General features: G+C 42.7%; 1 protein-coding gene across 4 annotated transcripts in view; it reads right to left on the reverse strand.

The window, feature by feature from the left end:
- The window catches only part of CMYA5 (cardiomyopathy associated 5), a 57,291-nt gene that overhangs the window by 22,334 nt on the left and 9,727 nt on the right, over positions 1-25,230 (reverse strand). Inside the window, exons 2-8 of one of the 4 annotated variants that reach the window (XM_080972152.1) lie at positions 17,332-25,054; positions 13,410-13,505; positions 12,115-12,348; positions 10,012-10,034; positions 7,246-7,364; positions 2,394-2,543; positions 847-993 (exon numbers count right to left, since the gene is read on the reverse strand). In XM_080972152.1, coding sequence (XP_080828278.1) covers positions 847-993; positions 2,394-2,543; positions 7,246-7,364; positions 10,012-10,034; positions 12,115-12,348; positions 13,410-13,505; positions 17,332-25,054 — 8,492 coding nt within the window. Of the gene's footprint in view, positions 1-846; positions 994-2,393; positions 2,544-7,245; positions 7,365-9,981; positions 10,035-12,114; positions 12,349-13,409; positions 13,506-17,331; positions 25,058-25,230 lie in introns of those variants that run through there. The other 3 variants (XM_080972151.1, XR_013977137.1, XM_080972153.1) reach the window with 3 other exon arrangements.

Below are 25,230 nucleotides of genomic sequence, written 5' to 3' on the forward strand. Positions count from 1 at the left end.
CTCATGAAGTCTTCAATCCTACACTAGTGGCCTTAACTACCCCTTAGATTAAATGTGTTGCTTGCAGTAACATCAGGAGATTTTCCCCCTCCCTGTAATCCTAGGTATTGGGAGGGAGCTAGTTCCATCAGTACCACAATGTGTGGGAACACATTCCCCTTCCACTATGAGAGGGGGAGATGGGCTTTAAATGTATTAAATTAATTGCTAGCCACCAGGTGTTGAGTAATGTACATGCGGGCAGTACTGCATTTTGTCATGTTTAAAGGTAAAGGGACCCCTGACCATTAGGTCCAGTGGTGGCTGACTCTGGGGTTACGGTGCTCATCTCGCTTTATTGGCCGAGGGAGCCGGTGTACAGCTTCCGGGTCATGTGGCCAGCATGACTAAGCCACTTCTGGTGAACCAGAGCAGCGCATGGAAACGCCGTTTACTTTCCTGCTGGAGCAGTACCTATTAATCTACTTGCACTTTGACATGCTTTTGAATTGCTAGGTTGGCAGGAGCAGGGAACGAGCAACGGGAGCTCACCCCATTGCAGGGATTCGAACCGCCGACCTTCTGATCGGTAAGTCCTAGGCTCTGTGGTTTAACCCACTGCACCACCCACGTCCCTCTTGTCATGTTTAGCTGTATACAAATCATTGTCATCATCATTGGCATGCATGAACCAGCCCAATATGCATCTCATAAAGACATCTATCTATTTGAAACATCTCCAAGGGCACACTCGTACAAAGATCAATACAGGGCACAAAGGCCACATTCTCCATGCATTCCATTAGACACCCTCTGTATTAAACACAGAAAAACTACAAACACCAGGGAAATTTGCAAGCTACTTACCCGTTCTAAATGTGGATTTGCCACTGGGAAAGCTACATCCTGAGTAGTTCACAGCCATAACCCACACACTATAAGAGTGACCTGGTTCCAAATCTTCCAAAATGCAGTTGCTCTCCTTCACAGTAACGCGGTATTCTTCTACCAAGCCTAGAGCAAGTAAACGCACACACAGACAGGAAAGAAGTCATGAGAATGTCACGGCAGGTCAACAAGAACTCACAAGGTGTCAGTGAAATTAACTCTTTATTCAAAGAAACAAAACAGCACAGGCCTAATGAGCGCAGCAACTCCTCCTGCTAGATCTTGCCCCAATAAGGCAGTCGCGAGGACTGAAGGTCCTTGCCTTCCCACCGCTCTCTAAGACTCCTCCCTCCTGGTCCTTTCCAAGCAATCTGAGACCACACCACCTTGTTTGTCTCTGCTCTGCCTTCTTCATACCTCTGCAGGTTCTGTAAGGCTAGGGGGGAAGGGGCCAAAACATCCGATTTCCAGGTCGTTCAACAACCAAGGTATGGCTGTAGTATATTTTAGAAACCAGCTCTGCTATTCATAGTATCTAGGTAGGTACAATTCTGTCTAGTTGGTACTATTGTATCTTATTAATATTGTTCCTTAACAGTGTGCACCTTTACACAGAAGCAAGTCCTACATTGTTCAATGGAGCTTATGCTCAGGTAAGTGTGCCTAGGATACAGCCTAAGAGCACTTCGAGGCCAATGATTTTGTCACTTTTATTTTCATTCATTGTCACTACTACCCGTGCATTTCCTGTATGTACAATGGTACCTCGGGTTATATACACTTCAGGTTACAGACTCCGCTAACCCAGAAATAATACCTCGGGTTAAGAACTTTGCTTCAGGATGAAAACAGAAATCGTGCTCTGGCGGCGTAGCAGCAGCAGGAGGCCCCATTAGCTAAAGTGGTGCTTCAGGTTAAGAACAGTTTCAGGTTAAGAACGGACCTCCGGAACAAATTAAGTACTTAACCCGAGGTACCACTGTATATTCTTCAGCCTTGGCTTCCTACCCAGCCTTAATAAATGCTGAATTTCTACAACTCCACCCATGCATCTATGCATCCAGATTTTGATGTGGGTTGTCAGAAAACTGGACATGTAAGAACGGGAAAACAGCACCTTGAAATGAAGATAGCAAAGTATCCGTTTTAGCTTCAATAGGGATGCCGCACTTATGTAAGAGAAATATATTAAGATTGCCCTCCAATAAGGAAAGAGGAGGAATGAGAGAATGGGCAGGAAGTGGTGCAGTGCAAGACTTGTGACCAAAACAACAGCAAGTTTAATGCGGTCCAAACATTTGCGCAAATAACCCCAGGAACTGGAGCATAAGAAACAAAAGATCACTGATGTAGTGCACATTTTCTGTGGCTGATGAAAACTGCCAGTCTAAAACATTCTTAGATGCTATCATATTGCTTTTGTATCATGTCTTTTATTGCTTTTGATTTACTCCTATAATTTGATTCTATAAACTTTTCCCTCTCCAGCTTCTCCAGCCAGCAGAGAGGCACCATCACTCACGCACCACTTTGTTCTCTGTTTCCTGGGCATTCCTCCATACAATAGACCTGGAAAAAATCAATGACATCATCTTCATTCACAGTCCAATACACTGCAATCGATGTGCTTGTAGCTGAGTTTGGATCCTGAGGTTGTAATTTTGGAGTCTGTGGGACTGCAAGAAAATAGGCAATCAGTTATTCATACACCTCTCTGTTTGTTGAGCATTCCAGGCTGCAGCTAGGAATGGATAAATCTGTCAATATGTCTCATTTTTCTGGTTGTATATTCAGTCCTCCACGTTTCCACCATTTGCCATTTTTCTTTAAAAACATTCCTCATAATTCCTTAGCATTGTAGTGCAAATTTCTCTCTTAAAAAATATTTTTCTATATAGTTTTGAAGCAGAAGTATATGACTCTTAGAAGTGCCCTCCCAGCTGCTCAGGAGTTTGAGCCTTCAATGTACCATATTTTTCGCTCTATAAGATGCACCAGACCATAAGACACACCTAGTTTTTGGAGGAGGAAAACAAGAAAAAAAATATTCTGAATCACAGAACAGCAAGAGGGATCTGGCTTCTGGGATAGACGGGCAAAGCCTCTTCAGGGCAGCGGGATGAAGGCTCCCCCTTCCCTCAAGAGGCTGCATGCGGCTAAGCCAGGAGCCAGGACAGCAGATGAAGGCTCCCCCAAGAGCTGCGCTCCCTTTAAAGAGCGCACGGAGCGTATGTGTGGCTCTTGGGGGCTTTTCCCCGAGGAGGGAGAAGGGCAGCCCTTCTCCCTTCTCGGGTAAAAGCCCCCAAGAGCCGCACACACACTCTTAAAGGGAGTGCTGAGCAGAGCCTCCCGCCTGCATTCGCTCCATAGGACTCACACACATTTCCCCTTACTTTTTAGGAGGGGAAAAATGTGTCTTATAGAGCAAAAAATACGGTAACTGATCAACACCTTTATGGGGATTTGCGAAAATCTAAGAATGTGTCTATTCCACCTAAGCATGCAGACATTGGGGCTATTGATCCTAACTATGTAGGATGTCTGCAAAGAGAGGTTCAAAACCAACATCTCTCAGTATTAAATTACTTGGTCGAACAAAAGAAAATACTCCCTTCCTCTCCTTCCTTGGCAGATTTCCATTTGATGTGAAATGAACATTAAGATCCACATTTTAAAAAAAAAGTTTTCTGCTTTCGGTTATTTTCTGATGCAATCATGAATTCCTGTGGCACTAACAAAGCACATGCTGACACCAGCAGATTTTCTGTGATTAAGGAAAAGAGCTGCCTGTCATTCAAAACATTCATCTTTCCCATCACGGAACACAAATGAGATTATATTTCCTTATTTACTCAGGCTGGAGACAGAATAATTATTTCAGCGAGCATGAAAGCCTGTTAACCCACCATGGCAATGAAGTAGGTGCTAAAGTAGAGATGGAATAGTGTACATCACAACATTGGGGGGTTAGTTTTAACCCTTCCACACCCAATGCCATTTCCCCAACAAATTTCCCTCCAAAAAACCTGCTGTTTGCCCTATTTTGGAAATTTCCATTAAGAAAAGAAGTGCAGGGGGAATAACGTTATACACCTTCTTCAACATTGTGTTTCCCTATCAGATCCCACCCCCAGGATTGATAGGGATTGATATTTTTTAAAAATGGATCCCCTGTTATTTAGTTTCACCCCCTTTCTACCATTTGAAGTTAACAAGTTTTTGCGGAGACTGGAAAATTTACGAAACAGAGATTGAAATCTGGTTATCTCGTTGTCAGAGTTCCGTCAGAATTGCACCAGCAACAAGTATACACACAGAGAATTGGTTTTTTTTTTACTTATTGCAGGAAATTTTGACTGTTTGGCTTTGAGATATTGTGTATGTGTATATCATTATTATTTTGTGTATGTCATTATTATTTTGGTATTGTAAATATCATTTAAGACTCTCAAGTATTAGAAGGTCTGAGTTTTTTGTATATTACTGTCAATGAAACCTCATACAGAGTTATTTAGTTTGTGATATACTTCTCTGTATTCATGGGGAAGTGGTATTGAGACTGAAAAATCTGAAAAATCTTTGTCTGGAAGCAACGTTGGAGCAAAAGAAATGAGGGCATACCTCACAAGGTACCAATGCTTCTTTCTAAAACATTTTTGTTGTGGTTCAGTTTCCATCACTGTAGTGATGGAACATCAGTCCATGTGAATTAGAGTTTTCACTTAGGCATGCAAGACAGGCAGCGGAAGAATCAAGATTTAAGCTGGAAGGGTTTCTGATACTCTTGACAAGGACTTGCCCAAATAGCAGCTTCCCACACTACTGATTCAGCACTAATCGAGAAATCGGGTCCTCCCTTAAAGAGGGCATGTATTGCGGTGAAACCTGGACAATCGACACCCTGTGTTGTGGGTGGGTACGATTGGTCAGCCACAATACCCGATTGGTAGGTCCCTCAAAACTGGGTTCAATCTGGTCAATGGGACGCAGTCCAAACGGTTCGAGGGACCTTTTTATGTCCATGCATGTGACCCAGAGCTTCCTCTTTTGGTGCATGCATTCGGAACACGCGCCCCCCTCTCCCTACTTTTAGGGCTTGTTGCGCTTGACCTTGCTATGCCATCGTGTGTCGTCTGTCATTGGGACAGGGACACGGCAGAAATTTTCCCCGCTTGGCTGAATGGCTGTTGCCATTTGGGTTTCGCCTGCCGCGTAGCAAATCATCACAACTTGTACGGTTGCGGATAGGCTCTGGTTCAGGTGATAGGGATGGGAGAACGCTCTCACCATCCCTATGTGAAGGGTATTCCATTAAAGGAATCCAGGGACTCGATGGTTTGGTCAACCCCTGAGAGGGGGTTGTGTCCGTGCCTGAGTCCAGGGGGACATTTGGGTGGCAGAATTAGCCCGTTCCCGGCTTTCTGCTTATCCAGGTGTTCACCCTTGGCTGACCTATGCTGGAATCCTGGGTCAGCGCTACCTGCATGGCAGGGAGCTAGTCAAACCAGAGCCAGTGCAACCAATCACTTTCTGTGACCAATAAAGTTGTGGCCTAAATTCTGCCAAAAACCAAACCAAAAATTTGAGTCAAGTGTGAATTTATTGAGGGGGGAGGTTTCTGGGTCTGAACACACAAATGCAGGAAGTGATTCAGTTCTAAGTACAGGAAGTACAACTGCTGCAGAAAGAGGAAGGAAGTTGATGCAGGACTTTGCACATTAATCCTTCATCTGGATGGAGTCACCAGGGCTGAATCCACTAAACTGTGTAGTCTTCCACTGTGTTTATGGGGATGGGTTTGGTTCCCTTACAACTCCCATATGTGGTTAATCAACACACACTAGACACTCTCCAAAATTCTCTTTTAAAAAAGAAAATTGCTTTTCTTGTGTTTTTCAAATGAAAAACACTTGTATATTTTGAGGGAAGGTGTGAGATAAACTAAACAGCTGGCTTCTTGTGAAGAGACATATATTTATACACAGTGTCTCAGCTTTACCTATGGGCAAATAGCAGGCGACCAATTTCTAAAATTTGGATGGATTTTGTTGCTGTCGCAAACACAATTTGAAATGGTATCACTTTAAAAAGCTAGTTATACATAGCTGATTATGGCACCAAAATCTACTTTTCTCAAGAATGACACACACACACACACACACTCTCTCCCAACAAACATAAAATTAGATGCTGGGGGAAAGGTGAAGGAGTGGGTGGCTGCAAATGAGCAGTTCTCAGAATTCATATTTCTTGTTAAAATGCTTTACAAGAAGGCTAATAAAGCAACATCGGTGGGGTGGAAAATTAGTTGCTTTCTGTGTCCCTGAAGAGGAACCAACCTATTAGATATGTAGGACCATGCAAAGGACCTCAAAGGTAATCTGGGTCAACTCCCCGCTACCTCCAAACTGATGCAGGAAATCTCTAGCAAAAGAGGGATCCTTGCCTTCTTCCAAGGCAGGCTTGTCCCATCAGGAAGTTCCTGTCACAGATGCAGCTGCTCAGCACTGCTCAGAACATCAGGATTTGTTTGACTGGAGGACGGGCAATGTGGGTTTCAGCCCCAGAAGGGACCTGAGGGCAAGGCATGTTGACGCTTCCTGGCCAGAAATAATTACTAAATAAAGAAGTATTTGCAGGGGCAATGTTAGAAGATGGAAACTCCAAGCACAAGGATAGCTTCCAGGGGAGATGAGCAGGCATGTGGTTGGGCGCTGTGTGAATGGGATGCTGGGCTAAAGAAGCCACTGGCCTCACCCAGCCGGCTGTTACGTTAACAAGCTCTCCTTTTTCATATTGCCCCGGAAGCACAACAAGAGGAAGCTCAGCTCACTTGAACTCCTTCTTTGGGCCCTTGCTTATACAGTGGTACCTCAGGTTACATACGCTTCAGCTTACAGACTCCACTAACCCAGAAATATTACCTCGGGTTAAGAACTTTACCTCAGGATGAGAACAGAAATTGTGCTCCGGCGGCGCGGCAGCAGCGGGAGGCCCCATTAGCTAAAGTGGTGCTTCAGGTTAAGAACTGTTTCAGGTTAAGAATGGACCTCCAGAACGAATTAAGTACTTAACCCGAGGTACCACTGTAATGTGCGAAGATGCTCCTCTACAGATGACTGGGGATCATGATTATTCCAGACCTGCAGGTGACTTGTCTTTTCAGCATGAACAAGAAGTGATAGTTGCTCCTTCTCCAGTTTCCTCCTCCATAATCCAAGCACAATCAGGCTTCACTTCAGACTCAGCTGATTACTAATTACATGCAGAAGCCAGCAATGTCACATTTCCGTTCCTGTGTACATCTCCCCCATTTTTTATTTTTTTAGGTTTCATGCGTTTTCAAGCAATGCACCAAATGTTTGCACAGATTCTTACCAGGCATGTGTTTTAAGGTCTGGCTGCCATTTGCTGAGCCACTTGCAAAATGTTCAAACTGTGAGAAGGCAGGTGGTATCTTTTCCAAAGCCAGAATATTCTCCACTGCAGAAAGTAACCTATGCAAAGGGAAATATATACCCCTTGAAAGGCATTTCCATAATATGTGTGCAACATCAACTCATGGTTTGCACTATGTACCTTTGACCCAAGCTCCCCTTTCCTTTCTGTCTTCTGGCAGCAATCAGAATATTGATTATTCCCCCCACAGCATACAGGAAAAGAGAGCAGGCAAAACAATTGGCAAGCAGCAGAATGAAGACACAGCTGCCCAATTCTCTCCTGCTGCCTCAGAACCCTTTAGGGAAAGGATGATTGTCTAGATTCTTACCTGAAAACCCTGTTTGGAATTAGACTAACAGGTTGCTCGTACTAAACCTCTCCTTCACAACTACTAAAAGTGCAGGAGCCCTGACCTCTTTTTAATCTGCTAATAATAATAATAATAATAATAATAATAATAATATCCCTCTTTCCTCTAAGGAGCTTGAAGCAGTGTACATGGTTCTCCTTCTCCCCATTTTATTCTCACCACAACCCGTGAGATAGATTAGGCTGAGACATAGTGACTAGCCCAAGCATGAAAGTCACCCAGTGAATTTCATGCCTGAGTTTGAAATTGAAGATATAGCACTGCCTGGCAGATGCATAACTGCCCAGTTCTGGAGCAGAGCAGTGTTCAGAATTAAAGTTCAGTGCAAGCCCCTTAAGAAATGCAGGAGTTCAAATGCACAGACAATATCCTTTGAAGTGTTTCTTGAATGCAATAGAAAATTGACTGTAGCATCCAGGAAGCCAGCTGATTCCAAAGAGATAATGTACAACAGCTGGTGGTGAGTCGCTAACAACCCCAAAAAAGAAGGAAAAATGAAAGCAAAATGGATTAGAAGTAATTAGCTCTTATTTGCCGAGCTCATTTTAGAGAAGGAGAAAAGAATATATTTTTAACCCTGAGACAGAAGAAACATCCAAAGATTTTTTATGCAAAAGATTGGGGCCGCTGAATGCAACTGAATTATTGCTTAAATAGCAAATAGACAATGGTCTAGTTTGCACCTAATATTAAACCATGGTTTATTAAGCAACAGCTTACTGTTATGTGGGAAACCAACCCAGCAGCTTAACTATGGGTTATCAACTATGCTTAAAGATTGCTCATTAGCCAAGCTTTATAGCTGATTTATAAAACTTAGCTATTGTCAATTATATTTCAGAATTCAGTGTGAACCCAGAGCTGCTTTTTAACTATGGGTGTAAAAAGCAGTCACCACCCAGAAGCTATGGAGCCATGAGTGAAGAACAGGTCTACCTGGCTTGCCTCTCCCGCCTTTAATGGAGGAAGGGAGGCATAAAAGGTGTAAGTCATTGTCTGTCCAATGCCTCATCTTTGACTATGGCTTATTGCAGGAGCAACCAATGTGGTGCATTCCTGATATTTTGGATGACCAACCCCCATAATTCCTGACCATTGCACATGCTGGCTGGGGCTGATGGAAACTGGAGTCCACAACTTCTGAGGGGCACGACATTGGCTACCCCTGTTTTATTAACTAAACATGCTTTACTGTTATGTGCTAATGAGGCTAATGAGTTTGCACTTCTTTAAATAATGCAAGTGGGAATTGCAAGAAAAAGTTGCACTGTGTAAGCCTCACTGTTTCTGTTCAGGATCCCAGCCAGCCATGATGGTTCATTCAGTGTGAGAAGTGAAGCTACAGGGAACAAGGCAGAGGGCCTTCTCAGTAGTGGCACCTGCCCTGTCGAATGCCTTCCCATCAGATGTCAAACAGATAAACAACTAGTTGACTTTTAGAAGACATCTGAAGGGAAGTTTTTCTGGTTTTATTGTGCTTTTTATATTTTGCTGGGAGCCACCTAGAGAGGCTGGGGCAACCCAGTCTGATGGGCAGCATATAAATAATAAAATTATTATTATTATTATTATTATTATTATTATTATTATTCCACTATTTTATTTGGCCTTGGAGGTTTTACTAGTGCATGGGCAAAACAATATTATCAAATAATCTTTCAACTGTCTGAAACGCATTCCCCCCCCGCCCCCCCAATAACCCTACAGTCTTATCTCTTGCCATAGATCATTTCCAAAGCCAAATAAATGGTCCCTGGATTGATATTAATTTTACTATGGGGAGTAGCCCTTCTAAAAACGATCTCAAACTACATGCAGCTTCAATGTAATCCTCTTGGCAAAGGAAGCAGAAATACCAGGACAAGTTCAAAACTCATTGGCCTAGCAGGACTTCACTATGGTCTAAATTTAGCTCAGCCTACCAAAGAGACGCCTAGGATCATTTCCATTAACATTTCATCTAACATTGAAATTAAATCAGCAAAACAGGAACACTCACAAATATTGGCATTTTAACAGAATGCATCTGGAATTTTAAAATGGTTGTGTACAGCAGTGATAAACACCTGCTTTTTTAAAAAAATCAGCTACATAGATGCTATTGCAGGAAAGACAGAATTGAATAATGCCATATTTATTAGTATTTAAATGATGAATGAGAAAATGCATGCAAATATTTCAAACACTTTCAGCTGCATTACCAAGCACACAATTTCCTCCTTAATATCTGGCGAGGAAATGGCTGCATGCCTTCAGCGGAGCTTGGAAGTATTAAAAAGCATTCAAACATTCCTAATACTCACTATAACGCACCAAAACTACATTTCATATACCTTTTATTGATTTCTTCTGATGACTATGGGAGGAAAAGGAACGTGGGAAGGAACGGATTAATGTGTGTCACAAAATAATACTGGACATCAAATCCACAGACATATGCCCCAGCTCTGATATTGTACCACTTTAAACATGCTCAACTTTCCTAATCTCATATGAATTTTGCAGAATCTTGCCCTCCAGAGGTGCAACACCACAGTGATATGCATAATACCTGCATTTGAGACTTTCCAAGCTTCAATAACTTTATAACATGAAGAAGAAGAAGAAGAAGAGTTTGGACTTGATATCCCGCCTTTCACTCCCCTTAAGGAGTCTCAAAGCGGCTAACATTCTCCTTTCCCTTCCTCCCCCACAACAAACACTCTGTGAGGTGAGTGAGGCTGAGAGACTTCAGAGAAGTGTGACTGGCCCAAGGTCACCCAGCAGCTGCATGTGGAGGAGCGGAGACGCGAACCTGGTTCCCCAGATTACGAGACTACCGCTCTTAACCACTACACCACACTGGCTCTGAGTTAAGAGCCCACCATGGATCCCTCAACCGTATTGCATTTCAGATTACTTCCAGTTGTACAAATTAATTAGCAATGGTATAGTTTCTGAGATGTGGGGGTTCTTCTTCTCCAATGTGCCAGATGTATAGCACAGGGGAGGGGAATATTTATCATCCCAGAGGCCACATTCCCTTCTGGACAACACATATGCAGTGGTACCTCTGTTTCTGAACGTAATCCGTTCCAGAAGACCATTCAAGTTCCGAAACTTTCGAAAACTGAAACTCAGTAGCCGACATCTATAGGATCTCGCACTCAGCGGAAGCCGTGTTTTCTGTTCGACTTCTGAGGCGTGTTCGAAAACCAAAGCATTTACTTCCGGGTTTATGGTGTTCGAGTTCCAAAACGTTCATCAACGGAGATGTTCAAAAACTGAGGTACCACTGTACCAGTGGCGGGTGGGCAGGAAATGTAAATCTTGCCTTGGTACAACAGGTTACTTTCACTTTCTACACACAATCTCACAATATTATAATCTAAATACTTATATTGCTCATAGCTCAAATCCTGCCTGTGAGTTCATCATTCTATAGCATTTCTTTAAATAATCTGAAAATGGCATCCATTCTTCCATAAAACACTCATCATTAGATTCTCTTAATTTTGCTGTTAATTTTGACTGCTCTACATAGTCCATTATCTAACTTATCCATGAAAAAAGTGCTTTCTTCGTGACTTGTGCAGGAGTGTGGTCCTGGAAGCTGGCACCCCAGTTTTAGTCCACTTTCTATTGGAGGTTATGGCATCGTTCAGAAAGTCTACTGTAGGCATAGGCAAACTCGGCCCTCCAGATGTTTTGGGACTACAACTCCCATGATTCCTAGCTAGCAGGACCAGTGGTCAGGGATGATGGGAATTGTGGTCCCAAAACATCTGGAGGGCTGAGTTTGCCTATGCCTGGTCTACTGTGCTAAATATTCATATTGATTTTGAATTGTATGGAATTCTATTCTTTAATTCTATGGTATAAAAACTGTGATGCGATAAAAGAAATAACAGAAGCAACAAAAATATAATTAAAGATCACCCAGCTTCTAGCATAGTACATTATGACTGCTACAACAGGCAGAAAAAAACATTTAAGTGGTCTGCTGAGACCCCCAACAGTTTTCAAGTGGTCCATGGTGGGAAGGGCACTGAACTAGGGTCACTACCTTAGAGCTCAACAGCACAATCCCATTTTTGTGAATTCTCTTCCTCAGTGGGCCTTACTAAGTGGTAAGTGCACAGAATTGAAACCTGACAGTGGATTCCTATGTGCATTTACTCAGGAGTAAGTTCTGCTGTGTTCCATAGGGCTTACTCTTAGGTAGGGATTGAAGCCTAAGCCTCTATAGTCTCCCAGGTAAGTGTGTATATAGGTTTGCAGCCTTAAATTTCTATCCCAGTTATGTGATGGGTCTATGAGTATTTGCATGTAGATTTAGAACAAATGGACATAGACTCTATTCCTTTGTTATGGAGGTAGGAATATAGCCTGTGTATATATATTTTTTCAGCACAATGCACAATTTTTATCAGCATTAAGTGTAATTTTATACTCACACTTAGGAAAACAAAATCATCCATTTCTTCAGTTTCCTTTAAGATCGCCTCCAACGTGTCCTTTGCTGTATCAATGTATTCTTGAAAATTAACCATCTGTTCATAAAGATAGTCCATTTTTGCATTCTTTACTTCCTCAAAGCTCTGCTGCTTTCTGTCATGGTGCCCTATCACAGTCTTGATGATGCTTTCATTTTGCTCATCCAAAAGCTGCTCCTTTTCCTTACAGTTTTCCTAGAGGTTAAAAAAAAATGCCAGATGTTGGAAAAAAATAAAATTCATTGGTGAATTTTTCTCCTGTGCACTGGAGATTTCAGGGGCACTTCTCCCTGCTTAGATTGTTCAGTGGTAACTAGCAAAAGCTTTCCATGGGGTTCACAAAGAGGGTCTCTTTTAGTTCAGCCCAGAGACTATAGACGGTTGAAAGGGAAATCACACAGTGATGTCAGGTGATTGACAAGTGAGTAGGTCTCGGGGACTAGGCAGGACTGGGAAGATCTGTATCTGAGACCAGGGAGAGCCTGCTGCCAGTCAATGTAGAACTAATGGTCTGATTCAGAAAAGTTCAACTAATGGTCTGAGAAAGAAAGAAAGAAAGAAAGAAAGAAAGAAAGAAAGAAAGAAAGAAAGAAAGAAAAGGAGGTGGCAAAGTGAGAGAGTGATGGGGAGGGAGAGAGGAGAGGAAGGGCATGACAGAATCAGAAAAGTGTGTGGTTAAAAAAAAGGAGAGAAAAAGGATGGCCACACTCACCTTCAGTTCCTGCCCTGCCCACTGCTGTCATGTAGCTCTCAAGAGATTAGACCTGAGGGAACGAAACGCTTGGCAGGAGAGGGAAAAACCGCCCAACCTTGGGCTAAAAGATTGATGGTTGACTTGAACCCTTCAGTAGTTTTATCTATTTATTTGAAAACTGCTTAATAGTTTAAAAATCTCTAAGCGATATATAATATAAAAACAATAAGCAATATCACGAATATCAATACAGAATCTAAAAACAGTCGTATAAAGCCACAGAAATGCAAAGGAATTCAGAGGATTCAATGAAATCATTTGAACTGAGTTTGTCTCTTTGACAACCAGCTTCCGAAAGGCAGAAGGATGGAATGTTTCATACAAAGCTGGAATGAGTTTTGTGTCCATGTGTCCTTGCATGCTGTTAAAAGTCACCTCTTCTGTAGAAAGAAAATGTTATGTTCATACCGTGGCCCATCCAGTTGAATAATTGTTTTTAAAAAATTCTCAACAAAAATAAATTCTCAACAAATGAGAAGGAAGGCAGATGCCACACACCTACCTCGAGAGAATTAAACAGAGCCTCAATCTCACTGACAAACCCCTCGATCTTCAAAGATCTTTCTTGCAAAACATCTAGGAATCCATCCAATTGGCTCTGAAATATTAAAGTTTCACAACCATCTAAATAAAGTGGTCAGGAAGTTGCAAGATGGTGCTATTATATTTTACATAAAAACTAGACCAAAGCAAAATGTTTAATCTCAGAATGCATCCTATGGCTCAGTGCTTCATTGATATACTGCAAGGATCAGGCCCATTGTCCTGGTAGCATCCCACTGACAATAATTCCCCAAATCCCCACCTCCGGGGATCACTGTCCCCAAAGGGGTCTCGGGGACACTTGGTGAGGTTGTACTAGAACAAAAACCACACTGCAGGATAAGGAAAATTATACAAATGAGTGTGATGAATTTAAGCCAGGCAATAAGTATCACAAAAGATTAAATAAATTGGAAGGCACTATGGGGGTTTCTTCGTTTTTCCTTTCTTTATGCAGCTTGAAAGTTTTCATAGATTTAAGCTGTAAACTGATTAATCCACTAGAGCTTTAGTTGATGAATTAATTGTCATTAGAGGGGGGAGACTGACAGGCAGACTTTACAGAAAGACCACCTGCCTTGGCTTTGGGATATTACTTAGATAGGGAATGGAAAATAAACTATTAAAGATGGCCTCTCCCTTCTAGCAACAAGAGATTGTTAATTCAGTGATGAAGCCATACCTTCAAAAGGCACTCAGGCTGAAGCTTGGGCAATACACAATTTTTAATAAATGGAATCAATTAAGCAAGCAGTTCATTTAAGAACATAAGGTGAGACCTGCTAGATCAGGTTTAAAGGCCCACCCAGAAGACCCTGTTCTTACCACATGCCCATGGGAAGCCCAAACATGGAACCTCAGCCACAACAGCACTCTTCCCACTTGCATACCTGCCAAGTGCCCCAGAAAAAACAGGACATCCTATTTTTTCATGCAAGGCCATTTGGGGTGCAGTGATCTTGAACTGAAAAAAACTCCCAGTTTTTCGGGACTGTATTTTTGGGTGTGGGGCAAGAGCGAGGTGCGGGTCACATGACTTGCCCAGGCACACATCCTGGAAGACACCTATCCCCGTTTGGGGTCTCCAAAAGCTGGACAGTGTGCATTTGTGATTCCCAGCAGCTTGTGTTCAGAAGCATACTGATCGAAATAAAAAGGCTTTCTTATTACAAACTAAGGACAGGATCCCCAAAGGCCTATGCCTGCCTTCAAACCAGTAAAATAATCTTCATTAAATGATATCTAAGTGACTAACAGCCTGGTTTTATTTATTTATTTCATCTGCTTTCTTTCCTGTGCTTCTGAAGCTGTTTCTCAAAAGCTGCCCAGGATGTGGTTCTTGAGATAATAGAGACAGCACTCATGAGTTATAACTGTCTGCCATGCAGGAGCCTCCTTGACCTTCCTTTGGTGCACTTGGCCATCTATTCAAAAGCAGTTTGTGTTTTCATAAACACTCTTGGCTTTAATCAGATTCCTCTATAAGCCTAAAAAGGAAGGTTAAAGGAAGGCTGGAAATTAGCATCACCTATGAATTATAAGGGATGCGGGTGGCGCTGTGGGTTAAACCACAGAGCCTAGGACTTGCCGATCAGAAGGTCGGCGGTTCGAATCCCCGCGACGGAGTGAGCTCCCGTTGCTCCATCCCTGCTCCTGCCAAGCTAGCAGTTCGAAAGCACGTCAAAGTGCAAGTAGATAAATAGGTACCGCTCCGGCAGGAAGGTAAACGGCGTTTCTGTGCACTGCTCTGGTTCACCAGAAGTGGCTTAGTCATGCTGGCCACATGACCTGGAAGCTGTACACCGGCTTCCTCGGCCAGTAAAGCGAGATGAGCGCCGCAACCCCAGAGTCGGCCAGGACTGGACCTAATGGTCAGGGGTCCCTTTACCTTTACCTATGAATTATAAAATGCACAGCAAACTATACTGTGCGCATAAATAGGGGGAAATCATTCTTCACTTCCAAGGTGAATGTGTTTTTTGGGGGAGAGAAATGTTTAATTCTGTGTGCCCCCCAATAGCCATCATCAATAGCTTATTGTACTGAGCATACTGCATAGCTGATGAAAGCTGAAGCAGTGAGAGTTCTGTTGTCTGAGTACCAAAGAACTCAGTAACATGTGGGTAGTGGAAATGAGACACACTGGTCAATGATCGAAAGCCATCTTTTTCCTGGTGAAGCAGATCACATGAAGGCTAGATTTCATTCCTGGCTCCCTCTCCAAGTTACAGAGCCAGGGGATGATGTCATGGGACATGCTCAAGTCCTTTGACTTTGAAGAAACCACTCTAGGGAATGAAATGGAGGCATGTGACTTCTTTGATATTCTTAGCAACTGCTTATCTTTCACAGTTGTAGTATGATTCTCTATATACTGAGAAGGAGGCGCTATTAAAAATCAATGGGAATTTGGCTATGTACATCAATGGATTTCACCCTTTAAAAAACAAACATAAAAAACCTCTTCACTGGAGTCAAACGTCATGAAAGAGCATGTTAGAAATCTTGCCAGGCAGGCAATTCTTTTTTTTCAGCCTCTATCCATCATCTGTAAAATGTACATACTAATGCTAGTCTGCCTACATTGTGGTGTAGTGGTTAAGAGCGGTAGTCTCGTAATCTGGGGAACCGGGTTCGCTTCCCCGCTCCTCCACATGCAGCTGCTGGGTGACCTTGGGCCAGTCACACTTCTTTGAAGTCTCTCAGCCCCACTCACCTCACAGAGTGTTTGTTGTGGGGGAGGAAGGGAAAGGAGAATGTTAGCGCTTTGAGATTCCTGAAGGGGAGTGAAAGGCGGGATATCAAATCCAAACTCTTCTTCTTCTTCTTCTTCTACTCTTGAAAGCCCCCTCAGTTTCAAATGAGTTCCATAGGGCCCTGCTGCTGAATCAGTGCTGGTGCAAAGACACCCTTGAGTAATTGTGCTGTTATTTGGATCCTAATCAATGGCTTTTTAAATAGGAATACTCAAGATCTGGGTAATCTGAGGAAGCATCACGTTGAAGTCTGTATATTAGAGAAACCCAACCAGTTACCTAGATTCAAGAGGACCAACAAGGAATCAAAGTGCTTATTTAGAACTAGGCAGAACCACCATACCATTAGGCAGAATAAGAAAGACACCTTAGGCAACTCGTGCTGAGGTGAAGTGGTGTTAGCAGCCTCACACATTTTCTCCTGCACCCACTAACCTGCACTGTACATAAGTACAGTGGAGGAAGCTGCCCAATCACCAGTGCTGAAGGAAGACTCAATGTCCCATCTGGTTGGATTATGGATGTAGAATGGTGGAGAGGGAAGTGCCATCTTTTCCTTCAGCTCAGGCAGGAAAACATCTTGGACCAGTTCTGCAAATAGGACTTTAAAATTCCAAACTAAGGGCCAAAGCAGATGCAATGCAGGAAAGCCATCATTGGATCACCCAGCTAATTTTGACTAATTTTGGTCAGAGTGGAGGTCCTGGCACAAGGGATGTATTTTTAGTATTTGCATTCTTTCCAGCCAGAAAAAAAGAGGTGACCACTCCCACACAAGGGGCTAAGAATATAGTTTAATTGTGAAAACACTTTCATTAATGCTGTTGCACCTGGTGTGTTTCCAAGCAGAATTGCTCTTTCTCAGAGACAACTGTGAAACAAATTAAACACGATGGGTGATATCCAATGTTGGTCATAATCAAAGTAGATCCATTGAAAATCAATGGCTTTAATCTTGGCCTGTTTATGACTAACATTGGATGTCACCAAATACAATCTGCCTACATTAGGTCACTAACCTTTATTGGCTTGTCTGATCCTGCAGTGTATCTTATATAGTCCAGTGAAGCATCCCCAGTTAAGCATCAGTTTCAATGAGAAATTCCAAAAATGTTAATTGCTTACCTTTAATTCAGTCACAGCTGTATCCAAGTTTGTCACAGTGTGGTCTTTATGGTCCCCAGAAAGCTTGTCCTCAGCAGAGATGGGACATTTACACTGGCAGCAATAACTATCTAACAGTTCATGATCCGATTCTTTCTGTAGGACTTCAGTTTCTGGAACATTTCTTGGTAGCTTGTCGAGACCCATCAACTGAAATTCTTCTTCCTCAGCATACGTATTTGCCTCTCTTTCATTCACAAATTCATAACTATCACTAATGTGGTCTGAGGATTTTCTGTCATCAAACAACAGCTCTTCATGAACCACTTCTGATGATGTTTCTTCCTCAAAGACATCATCTCGACTAACCATTTCATAGTCCATGAGCTCAGCTAGATCTTCATCAATGTCACTGGACTCTTCCTCTTTTATTGAATATAATGGATAGGTATCAAAATCATGTGACAACAGAGAGTAGTCCAGTTCCCCAAAAGGCTTGTCAGATATTGCTTCAGGTGGTGGTTGGTATGCTGCCTCTCTGTTGGACTCAGTTAGATCACCCACAATATTTTCTCCAACTCTTTTTTCAGAAGTTTGTCCCTCAGTGTCCCTACAGAGAGTATGTTTATGGTCTAAAGGTTGTGTATCCCGTGCTATTAACTGGTCTTCTGCTTGTCCCTCACTTTGCCAGGGAGGGCTAACATGGTGGAATGCTGCATGAGATTGTGTGCTTTCTTCAACAGGTTTTGGGACAACCACATGAGCGTCTGTTATTTCAGATTGCTGGTTTTGGCCAACTGCAACTTCCTCTGACTCATCTTGCACAGATGTTGCATTTTCAAAGACACTTGCTGCATAATCAAGTATTGGACAAGACTCCTCATCGCTCGTTTCTTCTGGTAATGCTTGGCCTGTTTCTTCTGGCAAGGATTCGTCTACACTTCTTTGACTGCTGTCATCATTACTTGCACCTGCACCAAAGAGCCCACTTCCAAAAGGAACTGCATGTGTGGGCTGGCAAGTTTCAACTTTTATGTCACCCATGATCTCAACTGGCCTATCTATCAATGCATCATTCAACCCCTCCAAAATTCCTTTTGGAGACAAGTCCTCTGTTTCCGCATGTGTTTCAGCTAGAATGTAAACAGGCTGAGACTCCTTGTCATCTAATTCATAGTCACCTTTTGAAACTCTTGCTTGATTTAAGGCTTTTAGAGTCCTAGGCTCATCTTTTAGAACCTGTTCCTTCTGGGATTCTTCCAAATTTGGACCATCAGCTTTAGAAACATCCCTTTCAAAGCCCAAGGATTCATCTTCTCTTCTCTGACTGAGTTCCTCATTACTTGCTCCTGAACCATAGAGCCCACTTCCAAAAAGAATTTCATTTGTGGGCTGACCATTTCCAACTTTTATGTCGCTCATGATCTCAGCTGGTCTATCTACCAATGCGTCATCCAGCCGTTCCACCGTTCCCCTTGGTGACGAGACCTCCGTTTCAGCATGTGCTTCAGTTAGAATGTGAAGAGACTGAGGCTTCTTTTCACTTGGTTCATCTGCACATTTTGAAACTCTTTGTAGGGTTAAAGCTTGTTCATTAATAGCTTTATCTTTTAGAACTTGTTTCTTCTGGGACTCTTCCAAAGTTGGAGTCTCATCTTTAGAAGCATCCCTTTCAAAGCGCATTCCAGTACCATCATCTCGAGTAGGGCCTCTGGTGTGAATGGATACGTCAGTATTCTCAGTCTCTTCATTTGGTGGATATTTGTAGCTATCTTCCTTAGGTTTTTCCACAGCTTCTTCATAGAGATCTTTATATAAAAATGCCAAAGTAGGTGGCACCTCGAGAAGCTCAGGATTGACTGCAGTGGCAGGCAAAGAAATTAATGGAGACTGGGATAGCACATCTTTTTGTGTGTTAGATAGGGGTTCACCCGCTAAGTTAAGCTTATCCTCTGTGTTTTCATCCTTTTCCCTAACAGCATCAATTAGTTCACCTTTGATTAATATTTTTGAAGGGTCTTCATGACTAGCTGTTGTGTTTTCTTTCTCGGCCATTCTATTGAAGCCTTCATCCAAATCTCTTTCTAGTGAAGAAAACTCTAAAATATTTTTTGTGCCTGCAGTCGGAAGTGTTGCAGAATTTTCTATGGTAACTTCAAATTGCCTCTGTACTTCCTTAAAAGACTGTTTGTTTCCTGTCTGGATGAAGCAGGTCTCATCAATGACAGTATGCTTTTCAATGTGATCTATACCGTTATCATTTACACCACCATCTTCATTGCTTTCTTGAACAACAGAAACTTCCTTTTTCATTTCTACACTTTCCTGGACCCCCTTTTCCTTGACAAGTTGATTTGATTTGATTTCCTTATTTTCATGATTGTCCTCTTCTATGCCTTCTGAGGTTTTTACACTTATTTTGCACCTTGAAAATTCCTGGTCAATAACCATATCTCCAGCATCATGGAATGGTTTTCTTTTCTGCAATGCAGCTGTTTCCAGGTATTCTAATCTCTCCGGCATACGCTTCTCTTCTTCTTTATCAGCTGAAGAACTGAGTGGAGCAGCATGAATATTCACTACCTTGTTACCTTCAGAAATCTCTTTTCCTCGACGAAGTTCAGCAGCAGGTATGGCTTCCTCCCTCAGTTTCTCGTGATCTTTTAATTCCTTTTCAGGTTCTTTCAAAGTTATCTCCGCACTAGGTAAACACTTGATTTCTTCCATTTTCAAAAAGTCTCCTGCACTAATTTGTATTGTCTTGTTGTCAGTCGTATGTGAGTCTGCAGAAGATACTGAGGAATGCAAGTTGTGTGTTAAAATATCATTTATGGGCTCTGGTATTACAGCATCAGAAGGCTCATTTGGAATTAAATTAGGTAGCGTAGGAGTCTCAGAAATATTTTCCCTTTCATCTCGATAAGTAACATCTGCTTCAGGTTTACTAGCAAACTGTTCCACTTCAAAATGTGTTGTAGGAAGCTCAGTTTCTTCGTTAATAGTTACATTTGTCTCAGGGGGGCTAGTTGAAATGCTTTCTGATCTTTCTATTAACAAATCAGCTTCCTTGAAAGGAGGCTGACTGTCTAGATTCTCTTTTTCTGAGGTCAAAGTAGTATATATTTTCTTTGCCTTAGCAAAGAGAAAGGCTGCAAAAGACAAGGGTTCTTCTGGCATCACGTTAGCTACTTCGGGAGGACGCTTGGTCTCTTGTTCCTCAATTTCTGCAATTAGATCCAGTGAAGCAGAGCTGGATTGATCCAATAAAGATGCTGGTGAGACTGATGCTGGTTGTGAATGAACTTCCTGCTCCTCTGCTTTCTCAGTGAGAAGAGATGCATCTGGTGGTGGCTCTCCTGGGAATTGTGTTTCTGTGGAATAAGATGAGTCCAAATGTTCCAGATCCAGTGATGCAGTTACCAGTGGATGCTGGACTTTCTCATTTTGCTGTACTGACAAAGCAGACTGTTTATGTTCTAACTTGACAGCTTCAGTCCTTGGTGCCTGGATTTCTTGCTCCATAACTGCATCCGTCAGCTCTGATAACTTAGAAACTTCAGAATCCACTTCTGCAGGTTTGTAAAAGTAGCCCTGACCTTCCTGCGATCCTGTCTCACCAGGAAGCTGCGATGAATCTTGAACAGCTGCAGAAGAGTAAGGCTGAGCCCTTTCCACCTGGGATTCTTTTACTGACTGCAGAGAATGTAGGTGTTCCAACTCCTGTGGTAGGTCAGGTGACTTTAGAGGAGCATCTTCCTCCTTTGTCTCTTCAGTGCCCAAAATTACCGTTCCTTGGTTTTCTCTTTCTCCCTTGTGATGCAATATTTCTTCATGTACAGATGGTACAATGGAAGGTGAATATAGGGGAGTTTCTTGCTTCTGGATCTCTTCAGTTGAATTCAGCAAGGTCAAATCTTCTAGCTCTGGTTGTGCTGTTTTGGGGCAATGTAGCTCAATGTCCTGGCTCCTTGCTTCAGGCTGTGCTGCAACAAGCAAATGAGACTGACCGCCTTGCACATCTGCTCCTCCAGCATCCAGATGTTTTGACTCTTCCCTCAGAAGTGAATGAGACTCATCTTGGTTCTCTTCTTCAGCAGCAGCAGGATATGATGAAATTACTTCCTTAGAAAGTTGTTCTGAGGATAAAGGTGGGTAAGGAGGGGCTATTTCCTTTACTTCCTCAGAAACAAAATCTTCTGGAATGGAATTTGATTCCTTTGGTGTCATCTTTGTGTCCACAGGTGACACAAGTGGCTCTTGCTTGGCTTCACTAATGAGGAAGGCTGCAAAGGACAGTGACTCATCTGGCACCATTTTTGGAGTTTCAGGAAAGGTGGTTTGGTTTTCTTCTATCTTGGCTTTATCCTCAAGAACTGAGGAAGAGTAGCTTGACTGCTCATTTAATGCATTTAATGCCTCATTTAATGCATCAGATAAGTAGCTTTGGCTCTCCTGTGTTTCTGAACCAGCAATAGGATATCCCAATTCAGGTGTTGGAGTTAAGAGTGGGTAAAATTCAGATTCTTCTCTTTCTGATGAGATGAGGTGTTCATCTTCTGATTCTGGAGACACAAACATGTGTGACTGAAGGTTTCCTTCCTCTGTGTTCTGAGCTCTGAAAGGTGCCTCTAAATGTTTTTCTGATTCAGACACTTTATGTGACACTTTCAGATAGCCTTCTTCCATTTCTGCAGTGACAGCCTGAATAGCTTGATATGTCACCTCTTTCAATACTGGTTCTGTAGTGTCGCATTTCTCTGATTCAACCTCAGTGTATGGTATACTTAAAGAACCAGATTCAAGGGCGGCGGCTGCTGCTGCTGCTGCTGCTGCTGAAACACACTGGTCTTCCTGTGGTTCTGTTAAACAAACTGACTGGGATAAATCTTGTCCAGTTGCAGATAAATGAGGCTGGATCTCATTGACCTCCATTTCCTCCACTGACTGCAGTTTACTGACTGATTCCATTGGAAGAACTGTATGTGATAACTGATGAGTCGTTTGCTCAATCTCTGACTCCATCTTCCCTTGTTTTTCTGGCATGAATACAGGATGCAGTGAAGGCTCAGTGATGGATTTGTCAGGATGCCTCTCTTTCTTATCTGCATCATCAACAGAACGCAATGCAGTTGCTTCTTCTAACGGAAATGATGCAGAGGAACCCTGTTTAATGCTCTGGATTGTTGATTCACATTCAGCCGAATGTTCTGGTTCAAACTGTGTGGTTGCAAATAAAGGAAACCAGCCATCTTGCTGGCCTTCCTCATCCTGGTCCTCAAAACTCAGCTTTGCATCTGAAGGTGGGCATTGCTGGTTTTCTTCTTTTGCTGCTTCTTGGGGTGGAACAGATGCTTTACTTGGAGGTTCTACAGATAAAGGCGAAACCAGCTGAGTTGTTTTCCTATCTATGGCAACATCCGGCTCTCTTGAAATAGACACTGATTCTTCTGATGGAACTTCTGTGGGAGACAAGGGATGAACTTCTACTTTTGTTACTTCAGCCGTTTGGAAGGTGGCAGTGGGAAGTGATACTTCTGCTGTTTCAGCAGCTGTCTCGGGAGAACAAGGCAGGCTGTCTTTTTTCTCCATTTTCTCTGTTGGGTAGGGTAAAACAGAGCATCGCTGTTCTGAAAACAGTGTTACAGTTTCTAGTGAAGGCTGCTGAGTCTCCAGCATGTCTACCTTCTCAGCAGATGAAACAGATGACAGTTGCTCTGAAGAGTCGAGTGCTTCAGCAGGAGAGTTTGCACTGACTTCGTTACCTTTGAGATGCAGTGGTTCCAAGAGTTCAAATCCCTGTGTTGCCTTTATAGGTTCAGAGATGACTGGATGTTCGCTTTCTGACTGTGCACATGCTAGAGAGTGTTGCTGGATTTCCTCTCTCTGTGCTTCGGGAATAGGGAGTGAAGACTCCAGCCACTGAGATCCTGGCTGTGCTGGCTGATTTTTAATTTCACTTCTTGAGTGCAGTGCATCTGACTGTTCTAGCTGTAGTGATGCTGTCACAGATACCTGTGTCTCAACAGCTTCCTTTGCCAAATCTGGTTCCAGGTGCTCGTTTTCTCTTTTCTCTGCTTCACCCATGAAGTGTGTGGGCTGTGAAAGTCCAATAAGTTCCTCTGCAACTTCACAGGAATCGCTCTGAGGCTCCTGTGTTTCTATTCTGCTAGCTGCAGAAGATAAATTGGGTGCAGTTTCAGCTTCCCCAACTTCCCATTCTTTCAACGAGTACATCAAATGTGCCAGCTCTGCTTGCAAAAGTGTGGTTGATTGCTCCTGCGCCTCTTCTTTCTTTGAATATTCCGCCTCCAGCTGTTTCTCTTCTTGCTTTTCTCTTTCACTAACTGGAGGAGGTAATTTTGCCTGCTCAGGCACAGGCTCTGCGGGTTCAGGTGAGCAAATAGGGAGGTCTTGCTCCCCTGCCTCTTCAGCAGAATGCAGCAAGCCTGAATCTTTGATCTCAAATTGAGAAGGGATTGTGAAGCCAATATCTGGGTTTCTGATTTCAGTAAAAAGAGAATCTTGGGACTCATACTGCTCAGCAGCAATATTATTTGGGTACTTCACATCCTGAGCTGCAGATTCTGATAGCTTAGAGAAAGTTGAGTCATCCTGATTCTCTGCTTCATTAGCAGGCTGGGAAAGGGGTTTGGTAGAAACAAGTGGAGGAGGCTGTATTTCCTCCACCTCCTCCTCCTCCTCCTCTGTTTCAACAAGGAGGCTGGGCAACTTTTCTGACACAGTATTTGCTGTATTAGAAAGCTGAGATTGCTTTCCCCTTTTCTCCCTTCTGTCATGACGATCTGGTGAAGCAAACCTTGCCTGTTCTGGGGCTGTCATTCGCGTGGCAGGGGAATGTGATTCAGTGTCCAGCTTCTTTGCTTTGTCAGTATAGAGCGGTGAAGTTGGTGGTACCATTTTGGAAGCCTTATCCGGAGGTTCAGACAGAAAAGACCGCCGCGCTCGCTCCTCATCTCTGCTACGGGGAACAGTCTTTGCAAGCATTGCCTGCATACGCTTGAGATGCAGGATTTCCTTCTGGTTATTCTTAATGGTGGCTTGTTGTTCAAGATGCTTTAAAGATGCCTGGAACATGGCTTGCCTGGTGAATTTTTTGGGTGGTTCTCTTGGCTTCCTGATTACAACAACTGTAGGCGGAGGCAAATCTATATTGTTCACCCGCCGGAAAATCTTTTTATTTCTTTCTTCCAATGCTGCAGTGAGCAGCTGAATCTTAGCTCTTACTGTTCCTTCGAGGGGCAGCTCTGCCTTCTTCATGAAAACATTTTCTTTTTCTTCTGGCAATGGATCCACCGCTTCCTGTGTAATTTGTACCAAGTAGTTTTTTATCTTTGAAGGTTGCACTTGAAGGGTCCATGACTGTGGATCAGCAGGATCTAATTCTCTTTCCAGTGCTTTTGCTTCTGTTGGCCTTCCAGAAAAGCCATGTTTTTCATTGTCTGGACCCATTTTCTCATTTGGAGACAGGGGCACCTGATATGGTGAGTTCCTTGTTCTTTTCTGTACCATCTTTCCTTCATCCATCAAAGATATAGATTTCCCTGGAGGACCTTCCATGTAGGAGTTTTCCATACTATAAACACCAGACGTAGCACTAGTTTCTGAGGCTTGGGATGTGGAACATCTACTTGAACTTGTCTCCCACGTCTGTGCACTATCTTCACTATGAATGGCATCCATGGCATCTGATTTTACCTCTTCATTCTGGTTAAGGCTTTTTAAACTGCTAAAAAAACAGATTTTAAGAAACTATAACATTATTATTATCATTATATTATTATTATTGTTATTATTATTATTATTATTATTATTATTTTATTTAAAACAGAATCACAGAAGATTAAAATATATCAATTACAAGTGTTTTTTATTATTCTCTATTACAGCACATTATAGCAT

This window comes from Podarcis pityusensis (assembly GCF_964106645.2).
Source record: "Podarcis pityusensis genome assembly, chromosome: 11".
Classification (NCBI taxonomy): Eukaryota; Metazoa; Chordata; class Lepidosauria; order Squamata; family Lacertidae; genus Podarcis; species Podarcis pityusensis.